Source organism: Erinaceus europaeus, chromosome 9, assembly GCF_950295315.1.
Source record: "Erinaceus europaeus chromosome 9, mEriEur2.1, whole genome shotgun sequence".
Lineage (NCBI taxonomy): Eukaryota > Metazoa > Chordata > Mammalia > Eulipotyphla > Erinaceidae > Erinaceus > Erinaceus europaeus.
The window spans coordinates 15,852,510-15,878,657 of record NC_080170.1 but is presented as its reverse complement, the minus strand read 5'-3'; the positions used below and the strand labels follow the sequence as shown (position 1 = coordinate 15,878,657).

The 26,148-nt window shown below is 50.8% G+C and overlaps 2 protein-coding genes across 5 annotated transcripts in view; both read right to left on the bottom strand.

Moving 5' to 3' along the window:
• Positions 1-26,148, bottom strand: part of ARF1 (ADP ribosylation factor 1) — a 442,994-nt gene that overhangs the window by 11,664 nt on the left and 405,182 nt on the right. The window contains exon 2 of one of the 4 annotated variants that reach the window (XM_060197421.1): positions 6,381-6,415. The gene's annotated coding sequence lies outside the window, so the exon portion shown is untranslated. Of the gene's footprint in view, positions 1-6,083; positions 6,106-6,340; positions 6,514-26,148 lie in introns of those variants that run through there. The other 3 variants (XM_016193430.2, XM_007535073.3, XM_060197419.1) reach the window with 3 other exon arrangements.
• WNT3A (Wnt family member 3A) overlaps positions 24,357-26,148 on the bottom strand; it is a 41,993-nt gene continuing 40,201 nt past the window's right edge. Inside the window, exon 4 of the mRNA XM_007535071.2 lies at positions 24,357-25,947. Coding sequence (XP_007535133.1) covers positions 25,468-25,947 — 480 coding nt within the window. The 3' untranslated portion in view covers positions 24,357-25,467. The remainder of the gene's footprint in view (positions 25,948-26,148) is intronic.

Here is a 26,148-nt window from a genome sequence, read left to right as displayed (position 1 = left end):
TCTCCCTCCCATCTTTCCCTCTAGAAGGCACAGTCTTACCACTAATGGCTCAGGTCCTGCTTCAGCCACTCCTTCTCTCTAGCATCTATCTGCAATAGCCTGCAGCCTCTACCCCACAGGGTGTTCTACACAACACTCACAAAGGTCTGTTGGGAAAGTCAAAAGACTGTTGCTTCTGCTCAAGGTCCTGGTTGGCTCTCAGGCACACTAGGCCAGGCCTCTCACAAAGGTACAAACACATGCTCCCGAATGCCTTCGTGACATTTTATAGTACTGCCTCTACCATCCCCAAAGTCAGTAGGCAACATAAGCAACATCTGCATATGACTGAAAACAAAACACAAACTATTATGCTGCCCCAACTGTAACATACCAGAAAAACAAAAGACAGTGACTTATAAGACGTGTGCTTCAATAGTGGGCACACACTGCTAGGGCACGTGCTAGCACCACAAACACTCATGGTCTGTTGTGTTTATGAAGCATTTTTGTCTTTCCTGGAATAGAGAACTCTTGGTAAGGTTTTGAAAAGAACAAATTACAATCACCCTTGGCTTAAAGGCAGTTACATTCCTGGAAAGCTCAGAACATTTATTAAAACTATACCAAAAGGGGGGGCATTCTTAGTACATAAATACAAGGATGAGGTAGGCAACATAATGATTATGCAAAGAAACTCTCATGTTTGAGGCTCCACAGTCCTAGGCTCAATTTCCCACAACCACCATAAGCCAGAGGTGAGCAGTGCTCTGATAAAAAATATATATATATTTGACATAAATACATTCTGCAGTTACCATTATATGGTAATATTGTCCCCAACTTTGACTTGACAGAACACAAAATGCACCCACAAACCCCCCAAAATAATCGTTCCAGAAGGCTGTTTTTTTGAAAAAAACTTATCAAGTCAACGATAAATTTCTTGCTCATTTAAGTGTACCTGCAGCCTGGGAGGTGATGTAGTGGACGAAGTATCAGACTCAAGCATAGGTCAGGAGTATGATACCCAGTATCACACATGCCAGAGTAATACTCTAGTTGTCTCTTATATTTAAAATAAAAATTTAAAAATTGAGCACTTTTAAAACATTATTTATTTTAGAGACAGCATGATATTGAAAGGGGAGGGGAAATAGAAAAAGAGTCACTTGCAGCACTGTTTCACCACTCATAAAGCTTCCCCATTGCCAAGTGGGTCCTTGCACACAGTAATGTGTATGCTCAAATGGGTTGTGCCACCATCAGGCCCCTAGACATTTCTTAACACTCTGTGAGGAAACCAGGGATTTTAAGACGCTGTTTACTGTTAATGGCAAGCATGAGGGGTCAGCAGTGTTTAAGTACAGTGGGTAGGTATGTACAAGAATCTATTTGGTAAACTTGCCATTAGGCCCCTGAAGATAGCATTTGTAGTGATCTGCTCAGGAGTTTGCTAAAACTTATGTCACTGACAGAGAAGAAATGCTAAAAAATTTTGGTTTTTTAAAATATATTTTATTTATTTTTATGAGAGAGACAAAGATAGTGATGTGGAAGGTGAAACAGTGGAATAAAATGTTGGTCTCTAAAGCATGAGGTTCTGAGTTCAATCCTTGGCAGCACACATACCAGAGTGATGTCTGGTCCTTTTTCTCTCTTGCAACCCCCACACCCCCACCCCTCTCATTAATTAAAAGATATATAAAGAAACTAGAGCACTATTCAGCTCTCGTTTATGGTGGCACTGGGGACTAAATCTGGGACCTCAGAGCCTCAAGCACGAAAATCTCTTTGCATAACCAGTATTCTTCTTCTAGCATTTGCCCTTCTTTCGTAGCCAGTCAACAGCGTCAGGTTGAGCCTGATGTAAAGTTTCGAGACCTCCTTTGAATCTGGAGAGGTGGCAGTCGTTGACTATGTGGGTACCAGTATGATGTCTCCCCAGTCCAAAAATTGTAATCGCTTAAGCAAAAATTCACCACCAGGATTATGATGCAGTACCTCTTAAATGGAGTTAATGTAAGTTAATCAGGAACTGCATTCATCTACAGATGACAGGTAGTGTTACAGGAAAACACAATGCTAACAATTTTTTAACAGGCATTCTTCTGGATCCTGTGACCAAAACAATGACACTAATTTTACCCACCATCCATTAATGAGTCTAGACAGAAATGTTTAGATTGCTTTCTCAACAAAATACTTCATAAACTTCATGCTACAAAGTTTCAGATCTTAGGTACCCAGAGATACCAAGTTTTCCATGTAATGTATAATGCAAACTGAAAGCTATGTCAGCTATTTTATATGATCTGTCCTTTGGAAATGAGTCTTCCTAGCTTACAAGTGTTACTGTGAGGAGTAAAATGTATCATTAACAGTGTTTCTCTGTGCTATATAAAGTATACTGTACACTTCCAGAAACATGCATAGGTCATAACTAAGTATCCCCAATAATTTATGTTCTACATTATCAGTCACCCCTGACTTTAAACACAGTAAGGTTAAAAAAAAAAGTCTCCTATATACAATCACTCCTGTTAATGTTTGTTAAATCAGTCTCCTTTTTATTGACTATTTCTGAACCCTTCTTTAGGGCACTTTCTACTTGCTGATGACAGATTTTCTTGCTCTTATTGCCAGGTTAGGGCTGCGCCAATCCCTTCAACCCATACAGTAGGGAGTATAGCCTAGGAGATTCTCCTCGAAATAGGAAGTTGAAGCTAGCCACTTTTCAGCTAATTATAATTAGACCATCTGATCCACCCAAGAAACAAACCTAGAATAGAGACACAGCTGCACAGTTTTATCAGGTGAACTACAGCCATGTTTTAAATGATTTATAACAATCACAAAAGGGTAAGAACCTGTTACATATGTCATCTGGAATCAAGCACACACACACTGACAGTCTGGAATCAGCCCTCCTCCCCATTCTCAAACCACTAGGTCAAAATTGTGTCTAGAGCTCAAAATTTAGTTCAACAAGTAGAATGTACACATTACCACATCTGAGGCCCTGGGTTCCATTCCCTGGCACTAAATGGAAGTAGCCTGAGCAGCACTTGCGGGTGGGAGAAGTTTCCATGGATAGTAGGGTGGTTCACTGGTGTCACCCTCTCTAAGGATATATAATACAAGGACTGGGCCAGAGGCATGCCTGCTCAGTAGTATCAGGCATGCATGAAACATTAGGATCATTCTAAGAAACATTAAAAAAAAAATTTTTTTTAGTCCAAAGGATGACTTCAGATAAGATGTCTGATGCCATCTATACCAAAGACAAAGAAAACATTAGAGAAATTATTTTCTAATGCTGAGACCTGAACAGAAGGGAATCTTTCTCTGTTCATTCTTTTTTTGCCACCAGGGTTATTGCTGGGGCTTAGTGCCTGCATGACAACTCCACCACTCCTGGCAGCCATTTTTTATTTTCTTTTTTGTTCTTAACATATAGTGAGAAACGGAGAGAAAGAGACACCTGCTCCATCATTTATGAAGCAATCCCCCCTCACCATGGGAACTAGGAACTTAACACGTCTTGCACATGGTAGCAAGTGTGATCTGTTAGGCGAGGCACTGCCTGGTCCCTCATTATTCTAATTTCATGAAGGCTGGAAGATCAGAAGTGTCTCTCAGGGACAATATGCACAGAAAGTCATGAATGTTCAAGTAGACTGGAGACTCAATACCAGGAAGATATGCTGAAATACTTAGTGAGTCTGACCTGCAATAGAGTAGACTTAAGTTCACAGCAACAGTCTGCTTTGTTCCTAGGTTCAATCCCCAGCACTACAATAATCTGGGGGGGGGGGGCAATTTCAACTTGAAGAATCTAAAAATTATTCAACACTCTCAGACTACATTAATATTCTTTTTTTTAATTTTTATTTATTTATTTTATTTTAATATTTATTTTATTTATTCCCTTTGTTGCCCTTGTTGTTTTATTGTTGTAGTTATTATTATTATTATTATTGTCATTGTTGGATAGGACAGAGAAATGGAGAGAGGAGGGGGAAGACAGAGAGGAGGAGAGAAAGATAGACACCTGCAGACCTGCTTCACCACCTGTGAAGCAACTCCCCTGCAGGTGCGGAGCCGGGGCTTGAACCGGGATCCTTATGCCAGTCCTTGTGCTTTGCGCCACCTGCACTTAACCCGCTGTGCTACAGCCCGACTCCCACTACATTAATATTCTATGTGAACTTTTATTATATAAACAAAACGTGGATTTGTACAACTTTGTTAATATGGCCACTTGATTCTGGAGATCTTCTCCAATGTCAATGGTCCACACTTAAATTTACTTGAGTAAAACACCAAAGTGAAAATAAACCTTTTCATGTAGCTCCAGCCCACCCTGGTCTTTGGGTGAGGCTAAACCTAGCAAGTCTGAATGCCCCTGTTCATGTTATGCAAGAGGCAAAGCAAATAGTCTGACCACATGATAAAAAAAAAAAAATCTGTGAGATGCACAGAACCAGTTTTTGCTTTCTACTCACTTTCTTTCAAGGCCGAACAGATAGCATATGAGTCAGCTATTATCTAAAACCATGTGCTGTAACTCCTTTCCAAGTAGCAATTTTGAACATCTGTATTGGAGGGCAGCTATCACATGCCACTAACACCCTCACTGACATGATTTTTCAGCAGGTCACCCCAGAAGACACTGACAAGGAGGCCACTTACGACCTGCCCCTTAACAGAAGAAAACCTGTATGGAAAGAAGATGGGGAATGGGGTAGGGTGGTGCACATGTTACTATGTGCAAGCACCCACGTTGGAGTCCCCATTCTCACCTGCAGGGGGGAAAGCTTTGCAGTGGTGAAGGAGGGCTGCAAATGTCTCTCTCCCTCTCAATCTTCTCCCTCCCTCTTGACTTCTGGCTGTCTCTATCCAATAAGTAAATCAAGATAGTAATAATGAAAAGAAGATAGTGCATCTACCAACAGCCAGATTCTTTGAATTTTGTCCCAGCCAGTAGGCCCATGAATCCCAGGTTCTTTGGCTACGAGTGGCTGAACACAGCAAGCACTGACAGCACAAAAGAAGTCCCCACGTGTTAAGACACTGGGAACCACCATGGCATCTCACACTCTTCTGCGTGTGTCTGTCTGTCTGTCTCTTTCTGGCTCTCTCCCAACCACGCCAACAGAAGAACAAAGTGCTGACCACTAGTTCCAGAAACAAGAACTAGTTCCAGAAACAAGGCTGAGCGCTGCACCCGCCAGAAGTGGCTCCACCACCAAGAGCTTAACGGGGCCTCCAGGGCACACCCCACGTTTCCTGCCAGTGACTCCTCCCGGTCGCTCAGTTCATTTCAGACAGCAAGTCAGTCGGCAGCGGCAGTTCTAGAGGAAATCGGGAGCGGCTTTTTTTTTTTCTTCCTCCTTTTGTTTTTGCTTGTTTGCTTGTCTGTCTGACCTAGTGCAAGGGACCGGCCGTACCCTATGCAAAGTCCTCTGTAAAAACCCGCAAAGCCTTAGCAACGCTACAGTGACCTGGATGGGGGCAAGGCGAGGGAGGGCGTTAGTTGGGGCGTCCTGCCGGGGAGGTCTCTCCACACTGGCCCAAACCCTCCCCGCGGCCGGCGACGGCCAAGACGACGATCTGGGATGGAGGCGCGAGCTAGTGGGTAGTGTCCCGTCGGCGGCTGCAGGTAGCGGCCCCACCCGCCTGGCCCCGTCCTCCCGGCAAACAGGAACTAGGCTCAAACCCCCGCTGCCCGCCCGCCCGCGTGACCTTGACCACGTCCCGGGCTCAGGACCTCGGTTTCCTGGTCCTCGGAACTCGGGGCTCCCGCCGGCCCCGGAGACCCCGGTGCTCGGGGCCTCGAACGAGCGCGGGAGGCGGAGCAGGAAGCCGGGCTTCCTGGGGAGCCCGAGGCCCTGGCGGCACTTCCGGGCGCCCTGCCCCGGGCCTCAAGCCCCCAGCCCGGCCCGAGCCTCGGCCCGACCCCCCCACACACCCCACGACCGGCCACGACCCGCGCCCTCACCTGTCCACAGCCTCACCGGACGGACACCCGACCTCCCGCCCGCTCGCATCCCCGGCCCCCATTCGGCCTCACCTCCGTCCCCGACTCGCTTCGTTCTCACCTCGGCCCCCGGCCCGGCGGGGCTCGGCCTCACCTCGTCGCAGACGCAGCGCGGCTCCCGGAGCGGCCCGGCCTCCCCTCAGCCCCTAGCTCGGCGGGCTCGCCCGGTCCCCGCCCGGGCCTCCCCTCAGCCCCAGAGCCAATCTCATTTCGGCTCCCGCCCGGGCCTCTCACTTCGGCCCAGTCCCGCTGGGGCCCCAGGCCAGACCTCCCTTCACTCTGGTCTGGCTTCGCCTCACCCTCCTCCCCGGCCCTCACCTCAGCCTCGCCCGCTGCCCTTCTTGGCCCCCCTCCTCACCCCGGGCGGCCGCGGCTGCTGCTGCTGCTGCTGCTCCGAGCCAGGCGTTGGTTTCGCTCCCACAAGATGGCGGCTCTGACGGCGGCCACGTCAGTGCCTGCTACCGCGGGGGATGCTGGGAAACGAGGCGGGCGGGGCGCGGTGGCCAAGGCCCTGCCCACTCCGCCACAGCGCGCACGCGCAAATTCTGATGCCGGGAGCCAAGGGCAGCGCTGTCCACTTCTACGCGTGCGCATTCACCCTCTAGGTAGAGTCCTTCTGCGCCTGCGCTATGCGGAATCCGTAGATCAGGTCCAGCGGGTCTGTCGGCTCACGGCCTATGTCGTCACCCAGGCCCCTCCCGGGTCCGGCGGTCACCGCGAGTGCCAACTGGCCGCGTGTACTATGGAAGCCGTGGCCATCGCAGAAAAGGGGCCTTAGGGTTCCCCGCAGAGAGTCGTAGGTACGACCCCGCCCTCGCCTAGGTGGCCGCAGGAGCCCCGGGCTGGGAGAGGTCGCAGGCCATCTACTAAAAAGCCCCCAGCTTGGAGACCAGACTGGCCCCGAGGTGGTGCGAACCAGGAAGCTCTCCTCCGGGAAGCCCCGTCTCCATGAACAAATGGGAGGGAGGCTGACACCACCATGACCCCACTCCACATCCTTCCGTCTGGGGTGGGGTCGGGGGTATGGGGGGTGCTCCTGGCCTACTGCTCCCCCCCACACACACACACTTGCAATCCTTGCTGCTCAGGGGGGCCCTCCATGGAGAGGTGGGAAGTGGGGGCTGTTCAGCCCTCTGGCACAAACAGGGCACAGAGGCCTTCTTGACAGAGGAACCCCCCTTAACGCTCCTTCTCCCCCCTTGCACCCCCTCAAGCAGGCCTCCCCCTTGCGGTGGGCAGCTGGGACCCCACAGACCCCTAAGACTGTCTGATACTTGTCTCAGGAAGGTCTCTGGCCCCTGACCACTGGCGCCCCCCTCCTAAGAGGGTGAGCATGTGGGGACCTGTGAGCCAGACCCTGTCTGAGGGCCTTGCAAGCCCCAGTGTCGCCCCAGACCTCTCACCACCTATAAAAGTCCAGGTCTGTGGGTCACAGCTCTGGACCTTTAACCTCCTATGTGGTCACTCATCTACCTGAGGCTGCCAGCACAAAATCCACCTCCTATGGGTTGTAAGATTTTGTGTTTGGGGGTGTTTCTTACTAACTTGACCAGGAGAGGAGAGGTACATGCATGTTCCAGACACCAAGTTGGAAGCCCGCAAGTAGTCCCTGTGTTTCCAGAAGCTTCCTGTAGATTTTGGAAAATATATGAAGGAAAGAGCATAAAAAAGATATACTTAGGGGCTGGGCGGTGGCACACCTGGTAGAGCACGCATGTTACCACATGCAAGGACCCAGGTTCAACCCCCACAGCCCCCACCTGTAGAGGGAAGCTTATGAGTCATGAAACAGTACTTCAGATGTCTGTCTTTCTCTGACCATCTCTGTTTCCCTCTGTATCAGAAAAAGAAAGGAAGGAAGTAGAAAAGAAAAGAAAGAGAAAGACAGGCTAAAAAGGTGACTTGGAATAACAGAATCATCATGTAGGCACCAAGCTCCAGTGATAATCCTGGCAGAAAAAAGAAAGAAGAAAGAAAAAAAGATAAACTTAGAAAAGAAGATACATGGAACTGAGCCATTGTGTACCTGGTGGGGTACACACATTACTGTGTGTAAGGATAAGCTCCCAGTCCACACATGCAGGGGGGAAGCTTCACAAGTGGTGAAGCAGTGCTGGAGGTTGGTCTTTTTTCCACTCTTATCTACCCCTTCTCTATTAAAAAAAAAAATCGAGTGGTGTGGGCACTGAGCCCTAGTGATAACCCTGGTGACAAGAAAAATGAGATTCATTAACATATAGTTGTTAATACAAAAGAGAGAGGAGAGAACTATGGCTCCATTCCAGCCTACATAGTCCTGGGTTTGAGCCTGGGGTCTGATACATGCACTCTACTACTGAGCCACCTCCGTGATGGCAAAAGATATAAAGAGGAAAAAAAAATTCCTTTTTTTAAATTTGTTTTTCCCCCTTCAGTTGCCCTTGTTTTTTTAATTGTTGTTGTAGTTATTGTTGTTGTTACTGATGTCATTGTTGTTGGATAGGACAGAGAGAAATCGAAAGAGGACAGGAAGACAGAGGGGGAGAGAAAGACACCTGCAGACCTGCTTAACCGCTTGTGAAGAGACTCCCCTGCAGGTGGGGAGCCAGGGGCTCGAACCAGATTCCTTACACGGGTCCTTGCACTTTGTGCCACATGTGCTTAACCCTCTGTGGTTACTGCCCAATCCCCAAGAATTCCTTGTTTTTTTTTAGACCCGACAAATAGTGAAGTGGTTGTACATCAAACTCTCATGCCCGAAGGCCCCAGGGATCCCAGGTCTAATCCATGGCACTGCCAAGTGCAGAGCTGAGTAGTGCCCTAGTAGCTCATGAAAAGAAATAAATCCGGGGCCGGGTGGTGGCACACCTAGTTGAGCTCATGTACTACTGTGAGCCAGGTTCAAGCCTCAGTCCCCACCAGCAGGGAGAAAGCTTTGCAAGTGGTGAAGCAGTGTTGCAGGTGTCTCTCTGTCTCTCCCCCTCATACCTCTCCCTCCTCTCTTTCTGGCCATCTCTGTCCAATAAATAAATAAAGATATTTAAAAAAAAAAAAAAGAAAATAGGGAGTCGTGCGGTAGCGCAGCGGGTTAAGTGCTCTCTTTCTTCCCCATCTCCATTTCTCTTTGTCCTATCCAACAACAATGACATCAATAATAACTACAACAATAAAACAAGGGCAACAAAAGAGAATAAATAAATAAATATTTAAATAAACACTAATTAGAAAAATATTTACCTATTTATTGGGGGGGAGTGTGTTCAGAGTGAAAGAAACAGACCATCATTCTGGCACATGTGATGCTGAGAATTGAACTAAGGACCTTATATTGGAGAGTCTAAATGCTTTATCCATTGTGTCACCTCCCAGGCCACTAAATATTAAGTAAAAAAAAAAACCCAAATATATATATATATATATTCCTATGTGCCTGCTCAAGGCAATAAATTTACTTTCTATGATTAAAAAAGACTATTGTATAGAAACAGACAAATCAGTAGTGGGAGATAGAGAGGGAGAAAGAAAAAACCTGCAGCACTATTTCACACTTGTGAAGTTTTGCCCTTGCAGGTAACCCAGGTCCTGTATACTGTAACATGTTCATATTAGCGGGGTGCACCACTGGCTGGTCCACCTCCAATTCTGTCTTCCTTGCTAGCAGAAAAGAGTATTTTCAGGTCAAACAGATATTAGGGAGCCCTGGACAGGCACATCAGGGGATCTGTCATGGAGCCAGGAAGTTTCTGGTAGTTACCTGGAGGAAGTGAGGCCCAGGCCCTCGGCTAGGTTAACTAGGGAGCTAGTGCTTCCCTTTCCTCTGTTGGGTGGGGATATCCACCCTGAAATCACCCAGTAGGATGCTAGTCTGGCTTTGGCCAGTAGGGGGGGCATGGTGAGCCAGATAGAGTGGCATCTGCGCAGCCTTTGCACACACTCCAGGCACCCAGGTCCAGATACTTTTTTTTTTTTTTTTTTTTAGTGATTCAATATTGATTTGCAAAATTAAAAAATAAAAGGGGTACATTCCCACCAGCAGTGCAGAAGGGTTCCTCTGTCCCCACAGCCTCTCTAGCATTTGTTGCTGCTGTCCTTTTTGATTGGTCCAGCCTCTCTGGAGAGCAGTCTGAAGAACTTGCACAAGGCTAGACATGGACCTTCCATATGACCCAGTAATTCCTCTCCTGGGGATATACCCCAAGGATTCCATAATGCCAACCAAAAAGATATGTGTACACCTATGTTCATAGCATCACAATTCATAATAGTTAAAACCTGGAAGCAACCCAGGTGCCCAACAACAGATGAGTGGCTGAGAAAGCTGTGGTATATATACACAATGGAATACTACGCAGCTGTTAAGAACAATGAACCCACTTTCTCTGACCCATCTTGGATAGAGCTAGAAGGAATGATGTTAAGTGAGCTAAGTCAGAAAGATAAAAATGAGTATGAGATGATCCCACTCATCAACAGAAGTTGAGAAAGAAGAAAGAAAGGGAAACTAAAAGCAGGATTTGACTAAATCTAGAGTAGAGCACCAAAGTAAAAACCCTGTGGTGAGGGGGAGGGTGGACATTCGGCTTCCCGGGACAGTGAGGGGGGGGTAGGCAGGGGTGGGTGAGTGGGATGGGACAGTCTTTTGGTGGTGGGAATGGTGTTTATGTACACTCCTATTAAATTGTAGTCATATAAATCACTAATTAATATGAGAGGGGAAAAATTGATTGTCTAGAACTTTTTAAAGCACAGACTGAGTCTTTCTAATACATAGGCTGAGTCTTTGATAATGTTGACTCTCTCAAAAGCCTAGACCAGGGAGAACAGAAGCAACCAGTGGCACAGCTATATACAAGATGCTGGGTATTATACAGCAAATCCTAACCAAGAGACTTCAAAGTTAAACCAATTACCAAATAATGTGATGATAACAATAACTGTTCATTATCTTCTTGAACCTTAAGACAGCAGGAAGCTCACATTTCCACTATAGAGCCTATATTTCCCCCAGTCCTGGAACCTTAGGGTGGGACACACTTTTCTGCATGCTTCTCTCAATTCATATAAAATAATATTGCATTTGCCGATCACAACCTGATCAACACAATGAGTGCCAGCCACCTCAGCATGCTTCACTTCAGACTGTGTCCAGAGACTTCAGGTGTGGAATGACAACCCTTCAGCTTCATTACTCGGGTGAGACCTTTCCTTTCATAGTATTCTCTAATTCCATTCCAGGTGGTTCACTTTCTAACAAAGTCCCAAAACCTAGATATAGACCAGGTCCCCTGAGATAGAGCATATGTTCACACATATCCATAAACTAGGGCAAAATATATACCTGAAAGCAAAAGTACACAATAGTCTGCAGTGAATACCCCCCCCCAACACTTCATCTGTACTATTCCAGCCTTTAGGTCCATGATTGTTCAACAATTTGTTTGGCTTTGTGTGTTAACTCTCTTTTCAGCCACCAGGTTCCAAATGCCAGCATGATGCCGACCAGACTTCCCTGGACTGACGACCCCACCAGTGTGTCCTGGAGCTCAGCTTCCCCAGAGTCCCACCCTACTAGGGAAAGAGAAAGGCAGACTGGGAGTATGGATTGACCATTCAACGTCCATGTTCAGCGGGGAAGCAATTACAGAAGCCAGACCTTCCACCTTCTGCATTCCACAATGACCTTGGGTCCATACCCTCAGAGGGATAAAGAATAGGAAAGCTATCAAGGAAGAGGATGGGATACGGAGATCTGGTGGTGGGAACTGTGTGGAGTTGTACCCCTCTTAGCCTATGGTTTTGCTAATGTCTCCTTTTTAAAATAAAGAAAAAAGAAGCTTCCTCCAATGGGGTGGGGGCTGGACTGGAAGCTGGGCTGTGCACCTGGCAAAGCAGTGCACTATCCTGGTGAGCTATTTCACTGGCTCAGCTGCCTGGTTTTTCAATTTTATTAATTTTTGGTATTAATCTTTATTTATTTATTGGATAGAAACAGCCAGAAATTGAGAGGGGAGGGTGGCAGAGAGGGAGAGAGACAGAGAGACACCTGCAGCCCTGCTTCCACCACTTGCAAAGCTTTCCCCCTGCTGTGGGGACTGGGGACTCAAACCCGGGTCCTTGCGCATTATAACATGTAGAGATCTGGTGGTGGGAATTGTGTGGAGTTGTACCCCTCCTATCCTATGGTTTTGTTAATGTCTCCTTTTTAAAATAAATAAATAAATAAATAAAACAAAAGGGGTACAGATCCACACCTTCCCACCACCAGAGTTCTGGATCCCCAACCCCTCCATTGTAAGCTACCACACACAGTTCTCCCAAGGTTAGAGATATGTGTCAACTATTATTTCTAAAACCATCTCTGTATATTTGACCTTTTTTAGGTCCCATCTCTTCCTTTCTAAGTCACACATATGCCTATTATTAAATATATATATATTTATTTAAATAATAAAAATATTTTAAAACAATAAATATATATATATATTTTAAACCAGAGCACTGTTCAGCTCTGGCTTATGGTGGTGCGGGGGATTGAACCTGGGACTTTGGAGCCTCAGGCATGAGAGTCTGTTTGCATAACCATTATGCTATCTATGCCTATTATTATATCAAAATGTCCCTCCCTTTTTCCTCCTTTCTCTCTCTGGTTTCTGCTGGAGTTGGAGTTCAGAGCCCTCTGGTCATCTTCCCCGTATCATTTCTCCCACTGGAAGTATGGACCAAAATTATTTTGAGGGTGCAGAAGGTGGGAGTTTTGACTTCTGTACTTGCTTTTCCACTGGACATGGGTGTTGGCAGGTCAATCCATACCCCCAGCCTATTTTTATCTTTCTCTAGTGGGGTATGGCTCTAAAGCAGTAAGATCATCTGTCCATGGAAGTCAGGATGGAATCATGATAGCATCTGCAACTTGGTGGTTGAAGGGCAGCAAGATACAAAGCAGGACAAAGTATTCATGAACAGGAAACAAAAAGTAAGAGTAGAAGTGAGAATAATGACCTTAGGGTAGAAAGAACCTAGGAAGTCCATTCTAGGCATGTTCCTAGAGGCCCATGATGATGGTAGTATTTTGCTTGAGTGTGATAGCTAACCTGGAGCTGGACAAAAATACTGTCTAAGAAGATGGTGTCAGAGTAGAGAAAAGGACTAGAAAGTTGGATTAGGGCAGAGAGTAGCACCCATTCTTGAAAAAATAAATCTATGAATAAAATTAACTGTTTACCTCCATCCACCTGATCTAGGGACCATATATATAATTTATTTATTCCCTTTTGTTGCCCTAGTTGTTTTATTGTTGTAGTTACTATTGTTGTCGTCGTTGTTGGATAGGACAGAGAGAAATGGAGAGAGGAGGATAAGACAGAGAGGGGGAGAAGCGACTCCCCTGTAGATGGGGAGCCGGGTGCTCGAACCAGGATCCTTACGCCTGTCCTTGCTCTTGGCGCCACGTGCACTTAACCTGTTGCACTACCACCTGACTCCCATATATACTTATATTTAGCACCAGAGACTGTGTAGCCTCTGAGTCTCGATTGGTCTGAGCTCTCAGTTCATGGTCACAGCTGGGAACATTCCAGGCTGCAGTCATTTCAGGGCCAGTCTTCCTCAAGTGGCAGGGCAGGATGACCCAACCTCCCTTTGGAGACTGGGGCAGTCCCTGCCATTGCTGCCTTATGGTGAGGGCAAGGTCCTGGGAATGTCTGCATGAGGACTTTTGATGATGTTCCTGATGCAAGTGCCAGGTCCAGATTCTTCATCCTGAGGGCCTGGCTGGGGATTGGGGCCCAGCTCCTCCCCTCTCCTGGGGGTAGTCAGAAGGTTTTTTGTTTGTTTGTTTTTATTTATTTATTTCCCCTTTTTGTTGCCCTTGTTTTTATTGTTGTTGTGGTTATTATTGTTTTTGTTGTTGTAATTGATGTTCTTGTTGTTGGATAGGACAGAGAGAAATGGAGAGAGGAGGGGAAGACAGAAATGGGGAGAGAAGTACACCTGCAGACTGCTTGACCGCCTGTGAAGCGACCCTGCTGCTTGTGAAGTGACCCTGCTGCGGGTGGGGAGCTGGGCGCTCGAACAAGGATCCTTATGCCGTTCCTTGCGCTTCGCAGCATGTGTGCTTAACCCGCTGCGTGTTTTTTTTTTTTTTTTTTTTTTTTTTTTTTTATCAGAGCACTGCTCAGCTCGGGTTTATGATGGTGTGGGGGATTGAACCTGGGACTTTGGAGCCTCAGGCACTACAGTCTCTTTGCATAATCATTATGCTATTTTCCCTTCACTCAGAGTCAGAAGCTTTTTAAAAGTGGTCACCTGGCCTGCCCAGGTGAATAAGTGTTGCAACTGTGCATTTGGTGTGAGCAGTTGGCTGGCTGTGAAGCCCAGCAATACCCATTGCCTGTCCTGGCAGCTGCAGTGTTAGAAGTCAGACCAGCTTCCTGCAGAATGCCCCTCCTGTGCTGCCCCCAGGGGACAAGAGCAGGCCTGGAAGAGCCTCCCTCACACATCACTCCAAACCTCAATTCTGGAGGAAGCCATGGTGGAGAATGTCCATCCTGCAGCTGCAGTCACCTGAGGCACCAAAGGTCCCAGGTTTATTCCCTGGCATCACCATAGGCCAGAGCTGAGCAGTGCTCTGGTAGAAAAACAAACAAAATATTTAAAATGAAAATATAAATTGGGGGGGGGGGCAGTAGAGCACACACATCACTATGTCAGAGGACCTCTTTGGAGAAAGAGGGCAGCCGTGTGACCAGCCCTCACTACCTGTCCCCCAGCTACCCATGTCCAGACCCCGTTTTATCAGAAGTTCATATCGGCACACAGGAACTCTCCCACCAGGACTCACAAACATCAGGGGGCAGGTGGCTTTATATGAGGTTGGGGGAGCACTGTGGAGCTGGGGGGGTGCCCGGGCCTTCCTTTGCCGGTGGCCCCATTCCCCAGTGAAACTGAAAGCACCTCATCTCTTGGCCTCTGCCATCCCACTAGCTTCACATTGTAGTTCATAGAAACATAACCCCTCAACCCCCCTTTTTTTTTTTGCTACTAGGGTTATCAGTGGGTCTTGGTGCCTGCAGGTTTGTCTATTCCTGACGTCTCATATGAATGCCGTCCTGCTCTGCGCTCTTTCGTGACAGACTCCTTTCTCACTTGGCACCAGTGTTGTTGAGATCCATCCATGCTGTAGCAACAGTCAGTGCTGCCACACATCAGACAAGTGACTGATATCAAACAGCTATATGGAAGGGGTACAGGTCTACAAAAGAAGCAAAAATAACCCAGTGGAAAAGTGAGCCAAAGAACTAAACAGTTTTCTTTCTTTCTTTTTTTTATTTTTTTTTAATTAATTTATTTATTTATTCCCTTTTGTTGTCCTTGTTGTTTTATTGTTGTAGTTATTGTTGTTGACGATGTTGTCATTGTTGGATAGGACAGAGAGAGGAGAGGAAGACAGAGAGGGGCCGAGAAAGATAGACACCTGCAGACCTGCTTTACCACTTGTGAAGTGACTCCCCTGCGGATGGGGAGCAGGGGCTCGAACTGGGATACTTAAGCTGGTCCTTACGCTTTGCGCCATGTGCACTTAACCCACTGCGCTACCACCCGACTCCCTCTTTCTTTTTTTTTAAACTTGTAGATAAGTCTACATTTCTTTTTTAAAATTTTTAAAAAATATTTATTTATTCATTTTCCCTTTTTGTTGCCCTTGTTGTTTTTTGGTTGTAGTTATTACTGTTGTCATCATTGTTGGATAGGACAGAGAGAAATGGAGAGAGAAGGGGAAGACAGAGAGGGGGAGAGAAAGACAGACACCTACAGACCTGCTTCACCGCTTGTAAAGCAAATCCCCTGCAGGTGGGGAGCTAGGGGCTTGAACCGGGATCCTTATGCCAGTCCTTGTGCTTTGCACTACCTGTGCTTAACCTGTGCTTAATGCAGCTGAAGGCATCACGGTGCCCTGGCACCTGCTACTGGCACCCTCTTGTCTGCACCCTTTCCGTGTGGCAGAGCGCACACTGGACTCGTTGTCGCCACCGCCTTTGGGAGCGCGATCCGCGCGGCCGAGGCCACCAGGAGGGGGCGCTCCTGCGCCAGCCACCGCAGCCCTGGCTGGGAACCCTTGGTCTTTAATTAAAACCCGCCCCTCTGCTTGACCCCACTCTGCCATCACATTCTTCACTTAATTGGGGCCCTTCAGAGCGGCCGAGGTTAATTAAAAAGCCCAGCTGAAGGCATGACGGTGCCCGGCATCTGCGCCAGCGCCCGCCCCTGCGCGCCCCGAGCCTCCCACCCCCTACCGCAGGCTCCCCTCAGCTTACTCCAGGGGGTACCCACGCCCCGGAGGCTGCAGTCTCACAGCCTCACTGTCCCACTTAGCCAAGGGTCTGGGAATCCCAGCTCTAGCCCGCTCTCCACCTGCAGGTCCGGGGGCACATACCTGGGAATCCCTCTCTTAGGAGACGTCCAAATCTCCTGTCTGCCAGTGCTGCAGGTTAGGACTCCCAGGCTGAGGTGGGCCAACCTCAAAGCCAGCACTTAGGGTTATTTGTGTGTTCTAAAGAAAAGCCTTTCTCCCTTTCTCCTTTCCTTCCTTCCTTCTTTCCTTCCTTCCTTGTCACCAGGGTTATCACTGGGGCATGGTGCCACTACTGTTCCCAGTGGCCATTCCCCCCCTTTTATTAATTTTCTTCTTTTTAAAAAATACGTTTTGTTTATATATAAAATGGAAATATTGACAAGACCATAGGATAAGAGGGGTACAATTCCACATAGTTCCCGCCACCAGAACTGCATGTCCCTGCCCTCCGTTGAAAGCTTCTTTCTTTCTTTTTCTGATAAAACATGAGATACAGTGAGAAATAGAGCTGGAGAGAGAGAGAGAGAGAGAGAGAGAGACCCCATTGGCACTGCTCCACCACTTGTGAAACTTCACCCCTGCAGGTGGGGGGCTGGGCATTTGAACCTGAGTCTTCACAAACGGTAATGTTTATGCTCTACTAGATGCACCACCACCCAGCCTTGAAACAACTGGACAAGATAAAGCCAAAGAAACTGGACAAGATAAAGCCAAAGAAAACCACTGACAGTGGAGGGAACCAGGAGCTGTGCCAGGCTGTTGAGTGCTGGGGTATTGACCAGGTGGGTTCTGAGCTGTAGAAGGAGTCTTGTTCCAGAGTCCAGGAGTGTCCTCATGCCCCTCACCTAGAACCAATTCAGGGACTCCTGACACCTCGGGAGGAGATGAAGTGGACACTGGCTACCCATTCCCATGCTCGTGGGTGCCCATGGAGGCTGGCCTGTCAGTGATGCATGTGGGTGCCTGCTGCAAGGCAGGCACAGGACCTGAGGGTCCAGGCTGGGCTCTGCCCATGGGGGGGCAGACCTGTGGTGAGGAACTCAGTCGTCTGGTGGCAGAGGCACTGTGTGGGGTTTGTGTGTGAGCCCTGCTTGTGTCTCTGCCTGGCGTCTCTCCCCTGCATGGTGTGTGACCCACCTAGGACACACTCCCTGCATTGTCTCACCACCCACAGCACCCCCATCAGAGTCCCAGCATGCCTGTCATCCTCACAGCTTGCTGGGGGTACTGGTGGGAGGAGCTGGGCCTCCCCACCCCTTGCTCAGGCTGATCTGACTGTGCGCCCAGGCCACCCACCAACCTCAGTCCTGATTTACCATCCTGCCCATAACATACCTTGTGTTGCCAAGCTGACCTCTGACCCCAGGCTGACCCTGAGCCTTTCCTCATGTCTACTTCCTAGCAGTGCTGATTCAGGGATGGAGTGCAGCTTTTTTTTTTTTTGCGGGGGGGGGGCATTTTCAGGGACCCCCCACACACACTCTGTGTCTGCAGGGCCAGGCCTGGGGCAGGGAGGGTGAATTGGACCTGTGGGTGCGGAGAGAGTTTGAACTAGAAGTGGAGGTTCTCACTGAAGCCCTTAGGTATGGGCCAGGTGAGGGCACTGCACAGAGCTGCCCCCCTCAACATACACATGCATGTGCCTTGTCCTTTGCAATGCTGGTGCTATGCACTCTTCCCTAGAGGTCCCCCAGGGAGCCAAATGAAAGTAGGAAGCAGGCCTGGGACAGATGGGACAGAGGCATGGGCTGAGGGGTGGGGGCAGGCATGGGAGTGAGAGTCTGTGACAGAGGCTGGAAGGATGGAGGGACCTGACTGTGTGACACGACGGATGTCTCAGGTCCCCTAAGACTGCCTGGATGTTGCTAACTGCACTGGAGCAAGTCATATATCTCACTCCATAAATGAGGCCCCAAAGGGACCCCATTTGGCAGATTGCAGGACCTCCAACAGTGGGCACTAAGGAGCCATGGAAGATTCTTGAGGAGACTGGACGGCTCAGGGCTGTGTAGCCAGGAAGACTGCCACATCCACAATCTCTGTTCCTGAGGTCTTGAACCAGACTAGAGGGACTAAAAATACATGATGGAACGAAGCATGTGTGATGGAAAGGGCGCATTCCAAATGCCAGTTAGCAAACAGCCTTAGGGGCTCCAGGCCTGGTAGAACAGAGGTGCCAGCGAAAGTCGGGGCCCTGGGCTCCTGGAGGTGGCAGCGGAGCTGCGTTGAAGGTTCTGCACGGGCCTGCCTGCAGGTCTTCCAAGCCAGGTGATGGGACTGGCGGCTGGGGAAGTCCCTTTCTCCAGTGCTCCCTGTCACCCTTGTGGAATGCCTGTCTCCTGCCCAGCACACCTGCCTGCAGGTCTTCAGATGGCCGCTGGGTGGCGTAGGGAGGCCTGTGTGCCGCGGCCCCTACTTTGCCTTTGGGGACTTGGAGCAGGTTGAAGTAGAAGAGTCCTGGGAGGTGACAGGAGCTGGCAAAGCAACAATCCCAACCAGGGCGCCAGTGAGGATTCAGAGCAGCTCCCTCAGTGGGGTCTCTCTGACAAGAAGTCTTGCCTCCTTCTAGAAGCCCTCCTGGATTACCTGCACTGAACCCAGCAGCCATCTCCAACCACACAAGATTCCCTGCCAGCAGGGTGGGTGTTACTGCTGGCTTCTCACCTCAAGCCAGCAGCTTCCTCTTGGGTGGTGGGTGGGGGAGGTACCCCCAGAGCTGGAGCTTCATGGCCAGAAGGGCACATGGGCCCTGCCAACCCTATGCCTTCTTCCCAGCCTGCTTGTGTGTTTGGGTGGACGAGGCCTGGTCCTCACACCATAAACACCAATTTGCAGGGCCCTGAGAGCCAAATGACTGTTTACTGTGTGCTCCTGAGACTCAAATAAAAAAGAGAGAGGGAGAGGGAGGGAAGGAGAGAGAGAGAGAGCACGACAAGAGTGAGGAGCCAGCCTGGAGCTAAACATCAATTAGCACCTTCTGCCGAGCTCCTGTCCCAGCTGCCAGGCTGGTGGCTGCTCTCAGGCTGGGGCCCCTCCCCAAGGTTTCCCTGGTGCCCAGGGCACCCTGCCCACTCCTGGCATCCCTGAAGACAGATTTTCACAAGTACAGGAGGCCAAGGGGGCCCATGGCTGAGGATGTGGGAGCCATAGAACCAGGTGCCCTATGCTCACCTCCTCCTGGGAGCCTTCCCAGATAACCCAGAAGGTAGCAAAGGGGCTGAGGTGACCTGTCTAGTTACTTTGTCTCCTCCAGTTTGTGACAGGATGAAGTGTCAAGGAAACAGGGTGCTCTTGCCTTTAGGAACAGAGGAGACCTGCCTGACTCATTCAGCCTCAGTCTATCTCTTGGTGCTTGTGAATAGGCATGATGGGCAGGATATAGTTCCATTGCCCCCTGGGCACCATCTGGTGGAGCCTGGGGTCTGGGAAGCACCTGAGATTCTAATCCACACCAGCAGAGCGAAAGGCACATGCAGGGGCTGGGTAGTGGCACTTCCAGTTGATCACACATGCTACAATTCACCTGCAGGAGGGAAAACTCCATGAATGCGGAAGGAGGGCCGCAGGTGTCTCCCTGTTTCTCTCCTTCTCAATTTCTCTCTGTCCTTTCAAAAAGAAACAAACAAAGAAAATAAAATAGGGCTGCCAGGAGTGGTGGAGTTTTCCTGAAGGAACCAAGACCCAGGAAAAATGCTGGTGGCAAATATATATATATATATATATACCTATATATAGATATATATCCCCTCAGAAGGGGCACAGTCCTGCCTGAGGGGACACAGACATGTGTGTGCTCAACTGGCTGTGCCACTATTAACCCCTTCCCCTCCCCCCCTTTAAAATTCACTTACTTTAATGAGAGGATGAAGGATATAGATAAAAACACACACGAAGTGGTCTGGGAGGTGGCACAGTGAATAAAGCGTCGGATTCTCAACCATGAGGTCCCGATTTCAATCCCTGGCAGCACATGTACCAGAGTGAGGTCTGGTTCTTTCTCTCTCTGAATATCTTTCTCATGAATAAGTAAATACATTCTTTAAAAAAAATACACAGAGAAAGAGAGACCAGAACATTGCTTAGCTCTGGCTTATGGTGGTTCCAGAAAATTGAACTTCGGATCTCAGTGCCTTGGTATGAAAGTCTATTTGCATAACCATTATGCCATCGCTTCATTTCCTCCCTCCACCCGCTTTTTTTCCTTTTCAGATAAAGGGGGGGGGGTACAAGAGACTACAACACAGCAGTTTCCTTGAGTGTCGAGTGGATCAGACTCGAACCTGGGTTCTGCCCTTGGTAAAGCAGGTCACTGTCCAAGAGAACTAATTGCCTGTCCCTAGGGGACATTTGTAGCCAGGAAGGCCTTGCCGGGGCTCAAAGCAAGTTTGGGGGCATTGACCTGCATACATTTGGCTTTATGAAGCCAGAGCTTCCTCTTCTCCAAGCCCATTAATCTACTTCTAAAATCTGACCCCTCACCAGACCTGCAAACTGAGGCCCCATAACAGTAGGACCGGGCCTTCTTTCTGCAGCACTGTGGGCCCTGGCCAGGGTGCTTCAAATTCATGCTGCTCTCCCTCATGAAGTGGGGGTTGGAGGGGCAGTGGGGGGGGGGTCCCCTAACCTCCCCATCAGGAACAGTCTTCTCTAAGGGAAACCCCTTTCCCCCATAGCGCTACAGGGAAGCTTGCCAGCTTATGCTTTGCCCTCTGCCCTCTGGAAGCTAGTGGGTGAGGGGAAGCCAGGCTGCCTCTGCACCTGTTCCCCTGGCCTGCTCCCAGCTCAGAGCATCCTTGAGGGGAGGAAACTGAGTACCCCACCCCCACCCCACCCCCAGGACCCAGAAAGTGGAAGTGGGGGTGGGGAGAGGAGGGGACCCCTGGGAGGGAGGGGGCCAGCCACACCCCCTCCAGGACTTCAAAGCAGCTGCCCCCAGGAGTGTGAGATTTGTAGGGGGGGCTGGGCTGAGGAAAGCCCTGGCGGAGGAGGCCCTGCCACCTCGGGGCCTTTAATATGGTTATTCCTCTCCTCTCTCAACTACCTGCGAACAGGCTCCCCGGGCCCATTTCCTCTCTCTGGGGCGGTAGGGCAGCAGGAGGGGCTGTAAACACCCCAGGGAGGGCTGAGAAGGCCCCAGGAGTGGGGGTCGGTGGGTTGCACCGGGTTCCTGGGGACAAGCTGGCCTTGGTGGGAAAGGAGGGTGGGACAGGCACTTGCACCCCAGCTTGGCAGATAGCAGGAGCAGGGAGGCTCTGGTAGTCACCCTTCTTCAGTTTCCTCCTGTACAGGAGGGAAACTGTGGTAGAGAGAGGTAGGAGGACTGTTCCTGACTAGCTGTGAGTTGAGGGGTTTAATCCCCCACCTCTGGCAGAAACTTGCCAGTCCTCATCCTGATCTGATGGGGGTTCCGTCTTCTCTCTGACCCAGGTCATGGTGTTGGGGTTGGTGGGAAGCTCAGTCTCCTTGCCTGCCCTGGAACTGGCTTGGGTCCCTGACATGCTGTGTGTCCTCAGGCCAGGCCCGCTCCCTCTCTAGGCCCTGGCTGGTTGCTGAGGTCCTGCAGTCTTGTGACTCTGAGTTGTGTGGACTGGATAAGTCCCCCAAAGTGACCCCATTTTGTCTGGGCTCTGGGACCTGGCAGGCCCAGCCCTGCTAACCAGCCTCTCAAGGTCCCTTGTCCCTGTGACCTGGTGGTGGTACCTACACTCCCACCACCTGCCCTGCCTGTCTCTCCAGCCCTTTCATCTGTGGGCCAGGCATCTTAGACCCTAGCAGGTGCCAATTAGGGTGTCGCCAGCCCAGTCCCTGACTCAGAGACTCTGAACATTGGGTCACCTGGCTGGCATGACACCATTACCTGCCTTGCCTTGTGTCCCCAAAGCCATGGCCTGACTGCTGTATGGAGATTTGGTTGGGTTCTGTTACCCAGATTGGCTGGTGCTCTGTGTGAAATGAAGGTCCTCTCTGCTGGGGACCCACCCAGTGGGGAGACCTGTGTCCTAGCACCCCTTAGCCCCACCTGAGTTCTCCATCACCATCTCTTTCTTTATATGGTAGCAGCCATTCCTTGAGCCCTCCTGCCCCCCCCCCACTGGTCCCTGGGACACAGGCCCCCCCCCCCCCAGTAATAACGGGTGACTGTCTTGAAATGGTCCAGTGGAGGGGGAGGCAGTGAACTTCTTGCCAACCAGGTCTTCTTTTGTGGCAGAATGTGGGCAGGGGGAGCTGACATTTAGGGTGCAGGGACAGGAAGGGACACTTAGAGTCTATCCAGGGTCCCTTTGTCCTGGTGTGCTGTCCTCCTGTGGCTGGGCACATCCAGCAAAGATCTTTGTGGCTGGCTGTGGGGAGAGGGGGAGGCCAGGGCAATCCCAGGTCCTGTCTTGACCTCCCCCTCCCAATCAGGCCAATTTTCTCTCCCCTCCCTAATTGACAGATCACTCCCCCATTTTCCCACAACTCCTGCCTTCTGTTTGGAGTGGCTACCTCATCCCACCTGAGTCTGTACCCCTATGCCTGGGACCCCACCTGTCTTGTGAGTGCACTCCTGTGACCAGCCAAGGAGGACCACTTCCCCCACCATGTGGCTCTGTTGCTCCAGCCTCTGTAGCTGAACCCAGGGAAGTTCTTCTTAGTGTGTGGTGGGCACAGAGCAGGTTCAAAGCTGGTGAGGGTGCCCAGGTGGGCATCCTGTGAGCAAGAGGGTGTCAGAACTGGGGTGGAGCCAAGCAGGGAGGGGACCTGAGGGTGTGCATCCGAGCTGGAACTGTCCCCCCATCTTCTTGGAGGAGGCTGGGATGCGGTGAACCCCACTCCCAACCCCTGCAGGGACCCTCCTCAGGTTGTGGAGGAGGGTACCCACAAACTCCTAATCCCATGGATGGCAGCATGAGGCACCTCTTTCTCTGTCCTGGGCCTGCACAGGGCAGTCAGTTAGTCAAATGTGGGGATTCCAGTGAGGTCCACTCCCTTCTGGCAGTGGGGGTGGGTGGGTGGGATGGCTGCTGGGCCTCCTGTCCTTTGCTCCCCCCTCCACCCCACCCTCCCCCCAGCTTTCTTCATTCCAGGTGAAAAGCAGAGAGGAGCATAAACTCTGTGCTGGGCTTAAAGATGCAATTTTATAGCTTTGGGGACGCCCGTGCTACAGCCTATTTCCAAGGGCCCTGCTCTGTCCTTCCCAGGGTACCCCATTGAGGGTGGACATGTATGTCAGACATGGGGTGGGGGTCCACCAGGATCCAGCCAGAGGCTGATCTACCCTGGGGCTGTCTAGGCCTGGCTGCAAAGGCAGGAAAGGGGGGGGGGGCTCTGAAAAGTAGGAACACTCAGTCCCCATCCCAAGTAGTGGTGTGAGTGATGCTAGGACACGGCACTCACATTCTGAGGCTGCTGACCCCTGCCAAGCCTTCACACTTGTGAGAGTGCGGTGGGGGTGCTTCTAGAAGTGGATAGGCCAGGCTGGGAACCCAGCCCAGGACTCTGTCCTGAAGATTGACGATCTGCCCTGGGGTCCCCCTGGATCACAGCTACAGAGCTGTCGCTTCAGAGTTGATCTTCACAGGAGTGGGTGAACTAGGAGAATTGGCTCAAGGTGGGGCTCTGTTTGAGGAAGCCCTACGGGCATACCCCAGGGTGGGGGCCCACACAGGAGCCATGTCCCCTGGCCCAGAAAGCGAAGCTGGCCACTGGATGTGGGCATTTGGGGGAAGTGGCAGTTTCCATTCAGGGCTGCACTGCACAGCCTGGTAGTAGGCAGGCCTCCTCTGCATTCTGCCAGAGCCTCTGCCTGGATTCCACAATCTCCAGCCTCAGGGGCTTTCCCTCTGTGTGACTGAACCTCAGCTCTTAGAGGCTTCAGCAGAGGCTCCAGAAACTACCAAGCCTGCATGCTGATGCCCCCCTGCTCCATCTCTCCTTGCCCCCTACACCCACAGGCACCTCACACTACCCCCCACAACTACCACCAGCATTAAGAATCTAGCACAATCTACAAGCTTGTTTGGTTGTTTCTTTTTTTATTATTATTTTTCCCACTGTTTGAAACTCACAAGCTAGGACTAAAATAACTTCTTTCATAGAAAGAAAAGGAAAACAACAACAACAACACATCTGTTTGTCTAGCTCCAGTGTACGGTGGACATAGCAGCATCAGAAATAAAATTAAAACTGAAAAACACACAATTCAAGGCAGAGGAAGAGTGGTGGCCCCAGCTGGGCTCCCCCAGTCAGGAGGTTGAGGGGGTCCTGAAGGACTGGGGGAGGGGGGAGGGAACAGGCAGGGGGCACAGTTCACAGTGGCAGAGGCTAAGTAGGTCCCATCCCCCCCCCACACACACATCTGAATAGCTGAGGGGTCCAAGCCGGTGGATAAGTGGGCAGGAGAGTCAGCCAGAAGCTCTGGGGCATGACCTCAGCAGTTCAGTCCTGACCACAAGTGTTTGTTGGGGGGAGGGAGAGCGACCTTTTGGGGGTTCCAGGTCCATTTGTCCACATGGAGTGAGCCGTCTAAGGGATGGCTGGACATGGGTCTTTGCTTCTCTGTGTGGATGCATTGCAGACTGTTCTGTGTGAACCTGGAGGTGCAAGCCTGGGCTGAGAAGAAGGCATGTCCCATTATGTCAACAGCAGACCAGGGAGAGGGCAGTGAGGGGGGTGAGGGGCGGACAGGGCCTGGGTGTCTGGGCACAACTTGGCAGCAGAGTGAACCCTCACAGCCCAAGGCCTGCCTTTGCTGGGTCCCTTCTGCTGCCAGGCGAGCTGGTTCTTGGGGTTCTCCGGGAGGGGGGGCGATGCCAGATTCCAGATGCCAGGCTGAGAGAGAAGGGTCCCTGACTTCTGGGCACCAGATTCATTCATTTCAGGGCACCAAAACTCAGAGGAAGGTGTGTGTGTGTGTGTTGGTGGGGGGGGGAGGAACAGGATGATGCCACCCTCACATGGTCTCCTTCCAGGGAGGCCATTCTACACAGGAGAGCGGTGGGGGGGGGCACCCTAGAAGTTGGGCTGTGGAGAGGGGGAGGGCGCACCACGGCCCCTCCCCCCCAGCAGTCCCAGAGCCTCGCCGCAGCAGTGGGGGAGGGGTGGCGTGGAGATGGGGGCGGGCGGGGCGCACCCCCTATTTGCAGGTGTGCACGTCGTACACTCGAGTGCACTCCTGGCAGCTGACGTAGCAGCACCAGTGGAAGACGCATTGGCATTTCTCGCGGCGGCGCTCGGTGCGCGCGTTGTGGCCACGGCCGCAGCACAGCAGGTCGCACCCATCGATGCCGTGCGAGCTCACGTTGCAGGTGCGGTCGCGGGTGCCGAAGGAGCCGGTCTCCGGGTTGGGCTCGCAGAAGTTGGGCGAGGCCTCGTAGTAGACCAGGTCGCGCTCCGTGGGCACCTTGAAGTAGGTGTAGCGCGGCCGCAGGGTCTCCACCCAGCCGCGCGACTCGCGGTGCTTCTCCACCACCATCTCAGACGCGCTGTCGTACTTGTCCTTGAGGAAGTCGCCCACCGTGCGGAAGTCGGGTTGCGACCACCAGCACGTCTTCACCTCGCAGCTGCCCGACAGCCCGTGGCACTTGCACTTGAGGTGCATGTGGCTGGCGATGGCCTGCAGGGGTCGCGAGAAAGGGGGTGGGGTGGGGGTCAGTGTGACTTACCCGGGTCTATTAGGGGAGGGCTGGCATCTGAACCTGCAGCCTTGCCCCAAGCTCCTCCATCAAACCGGAACCCCAGCTCCAGAAACACCCCCTCCCACCACCACCAGGTAGGGAGGGGGGCTCCCTCTATGTGAGCCCCCACTGTTACCCCT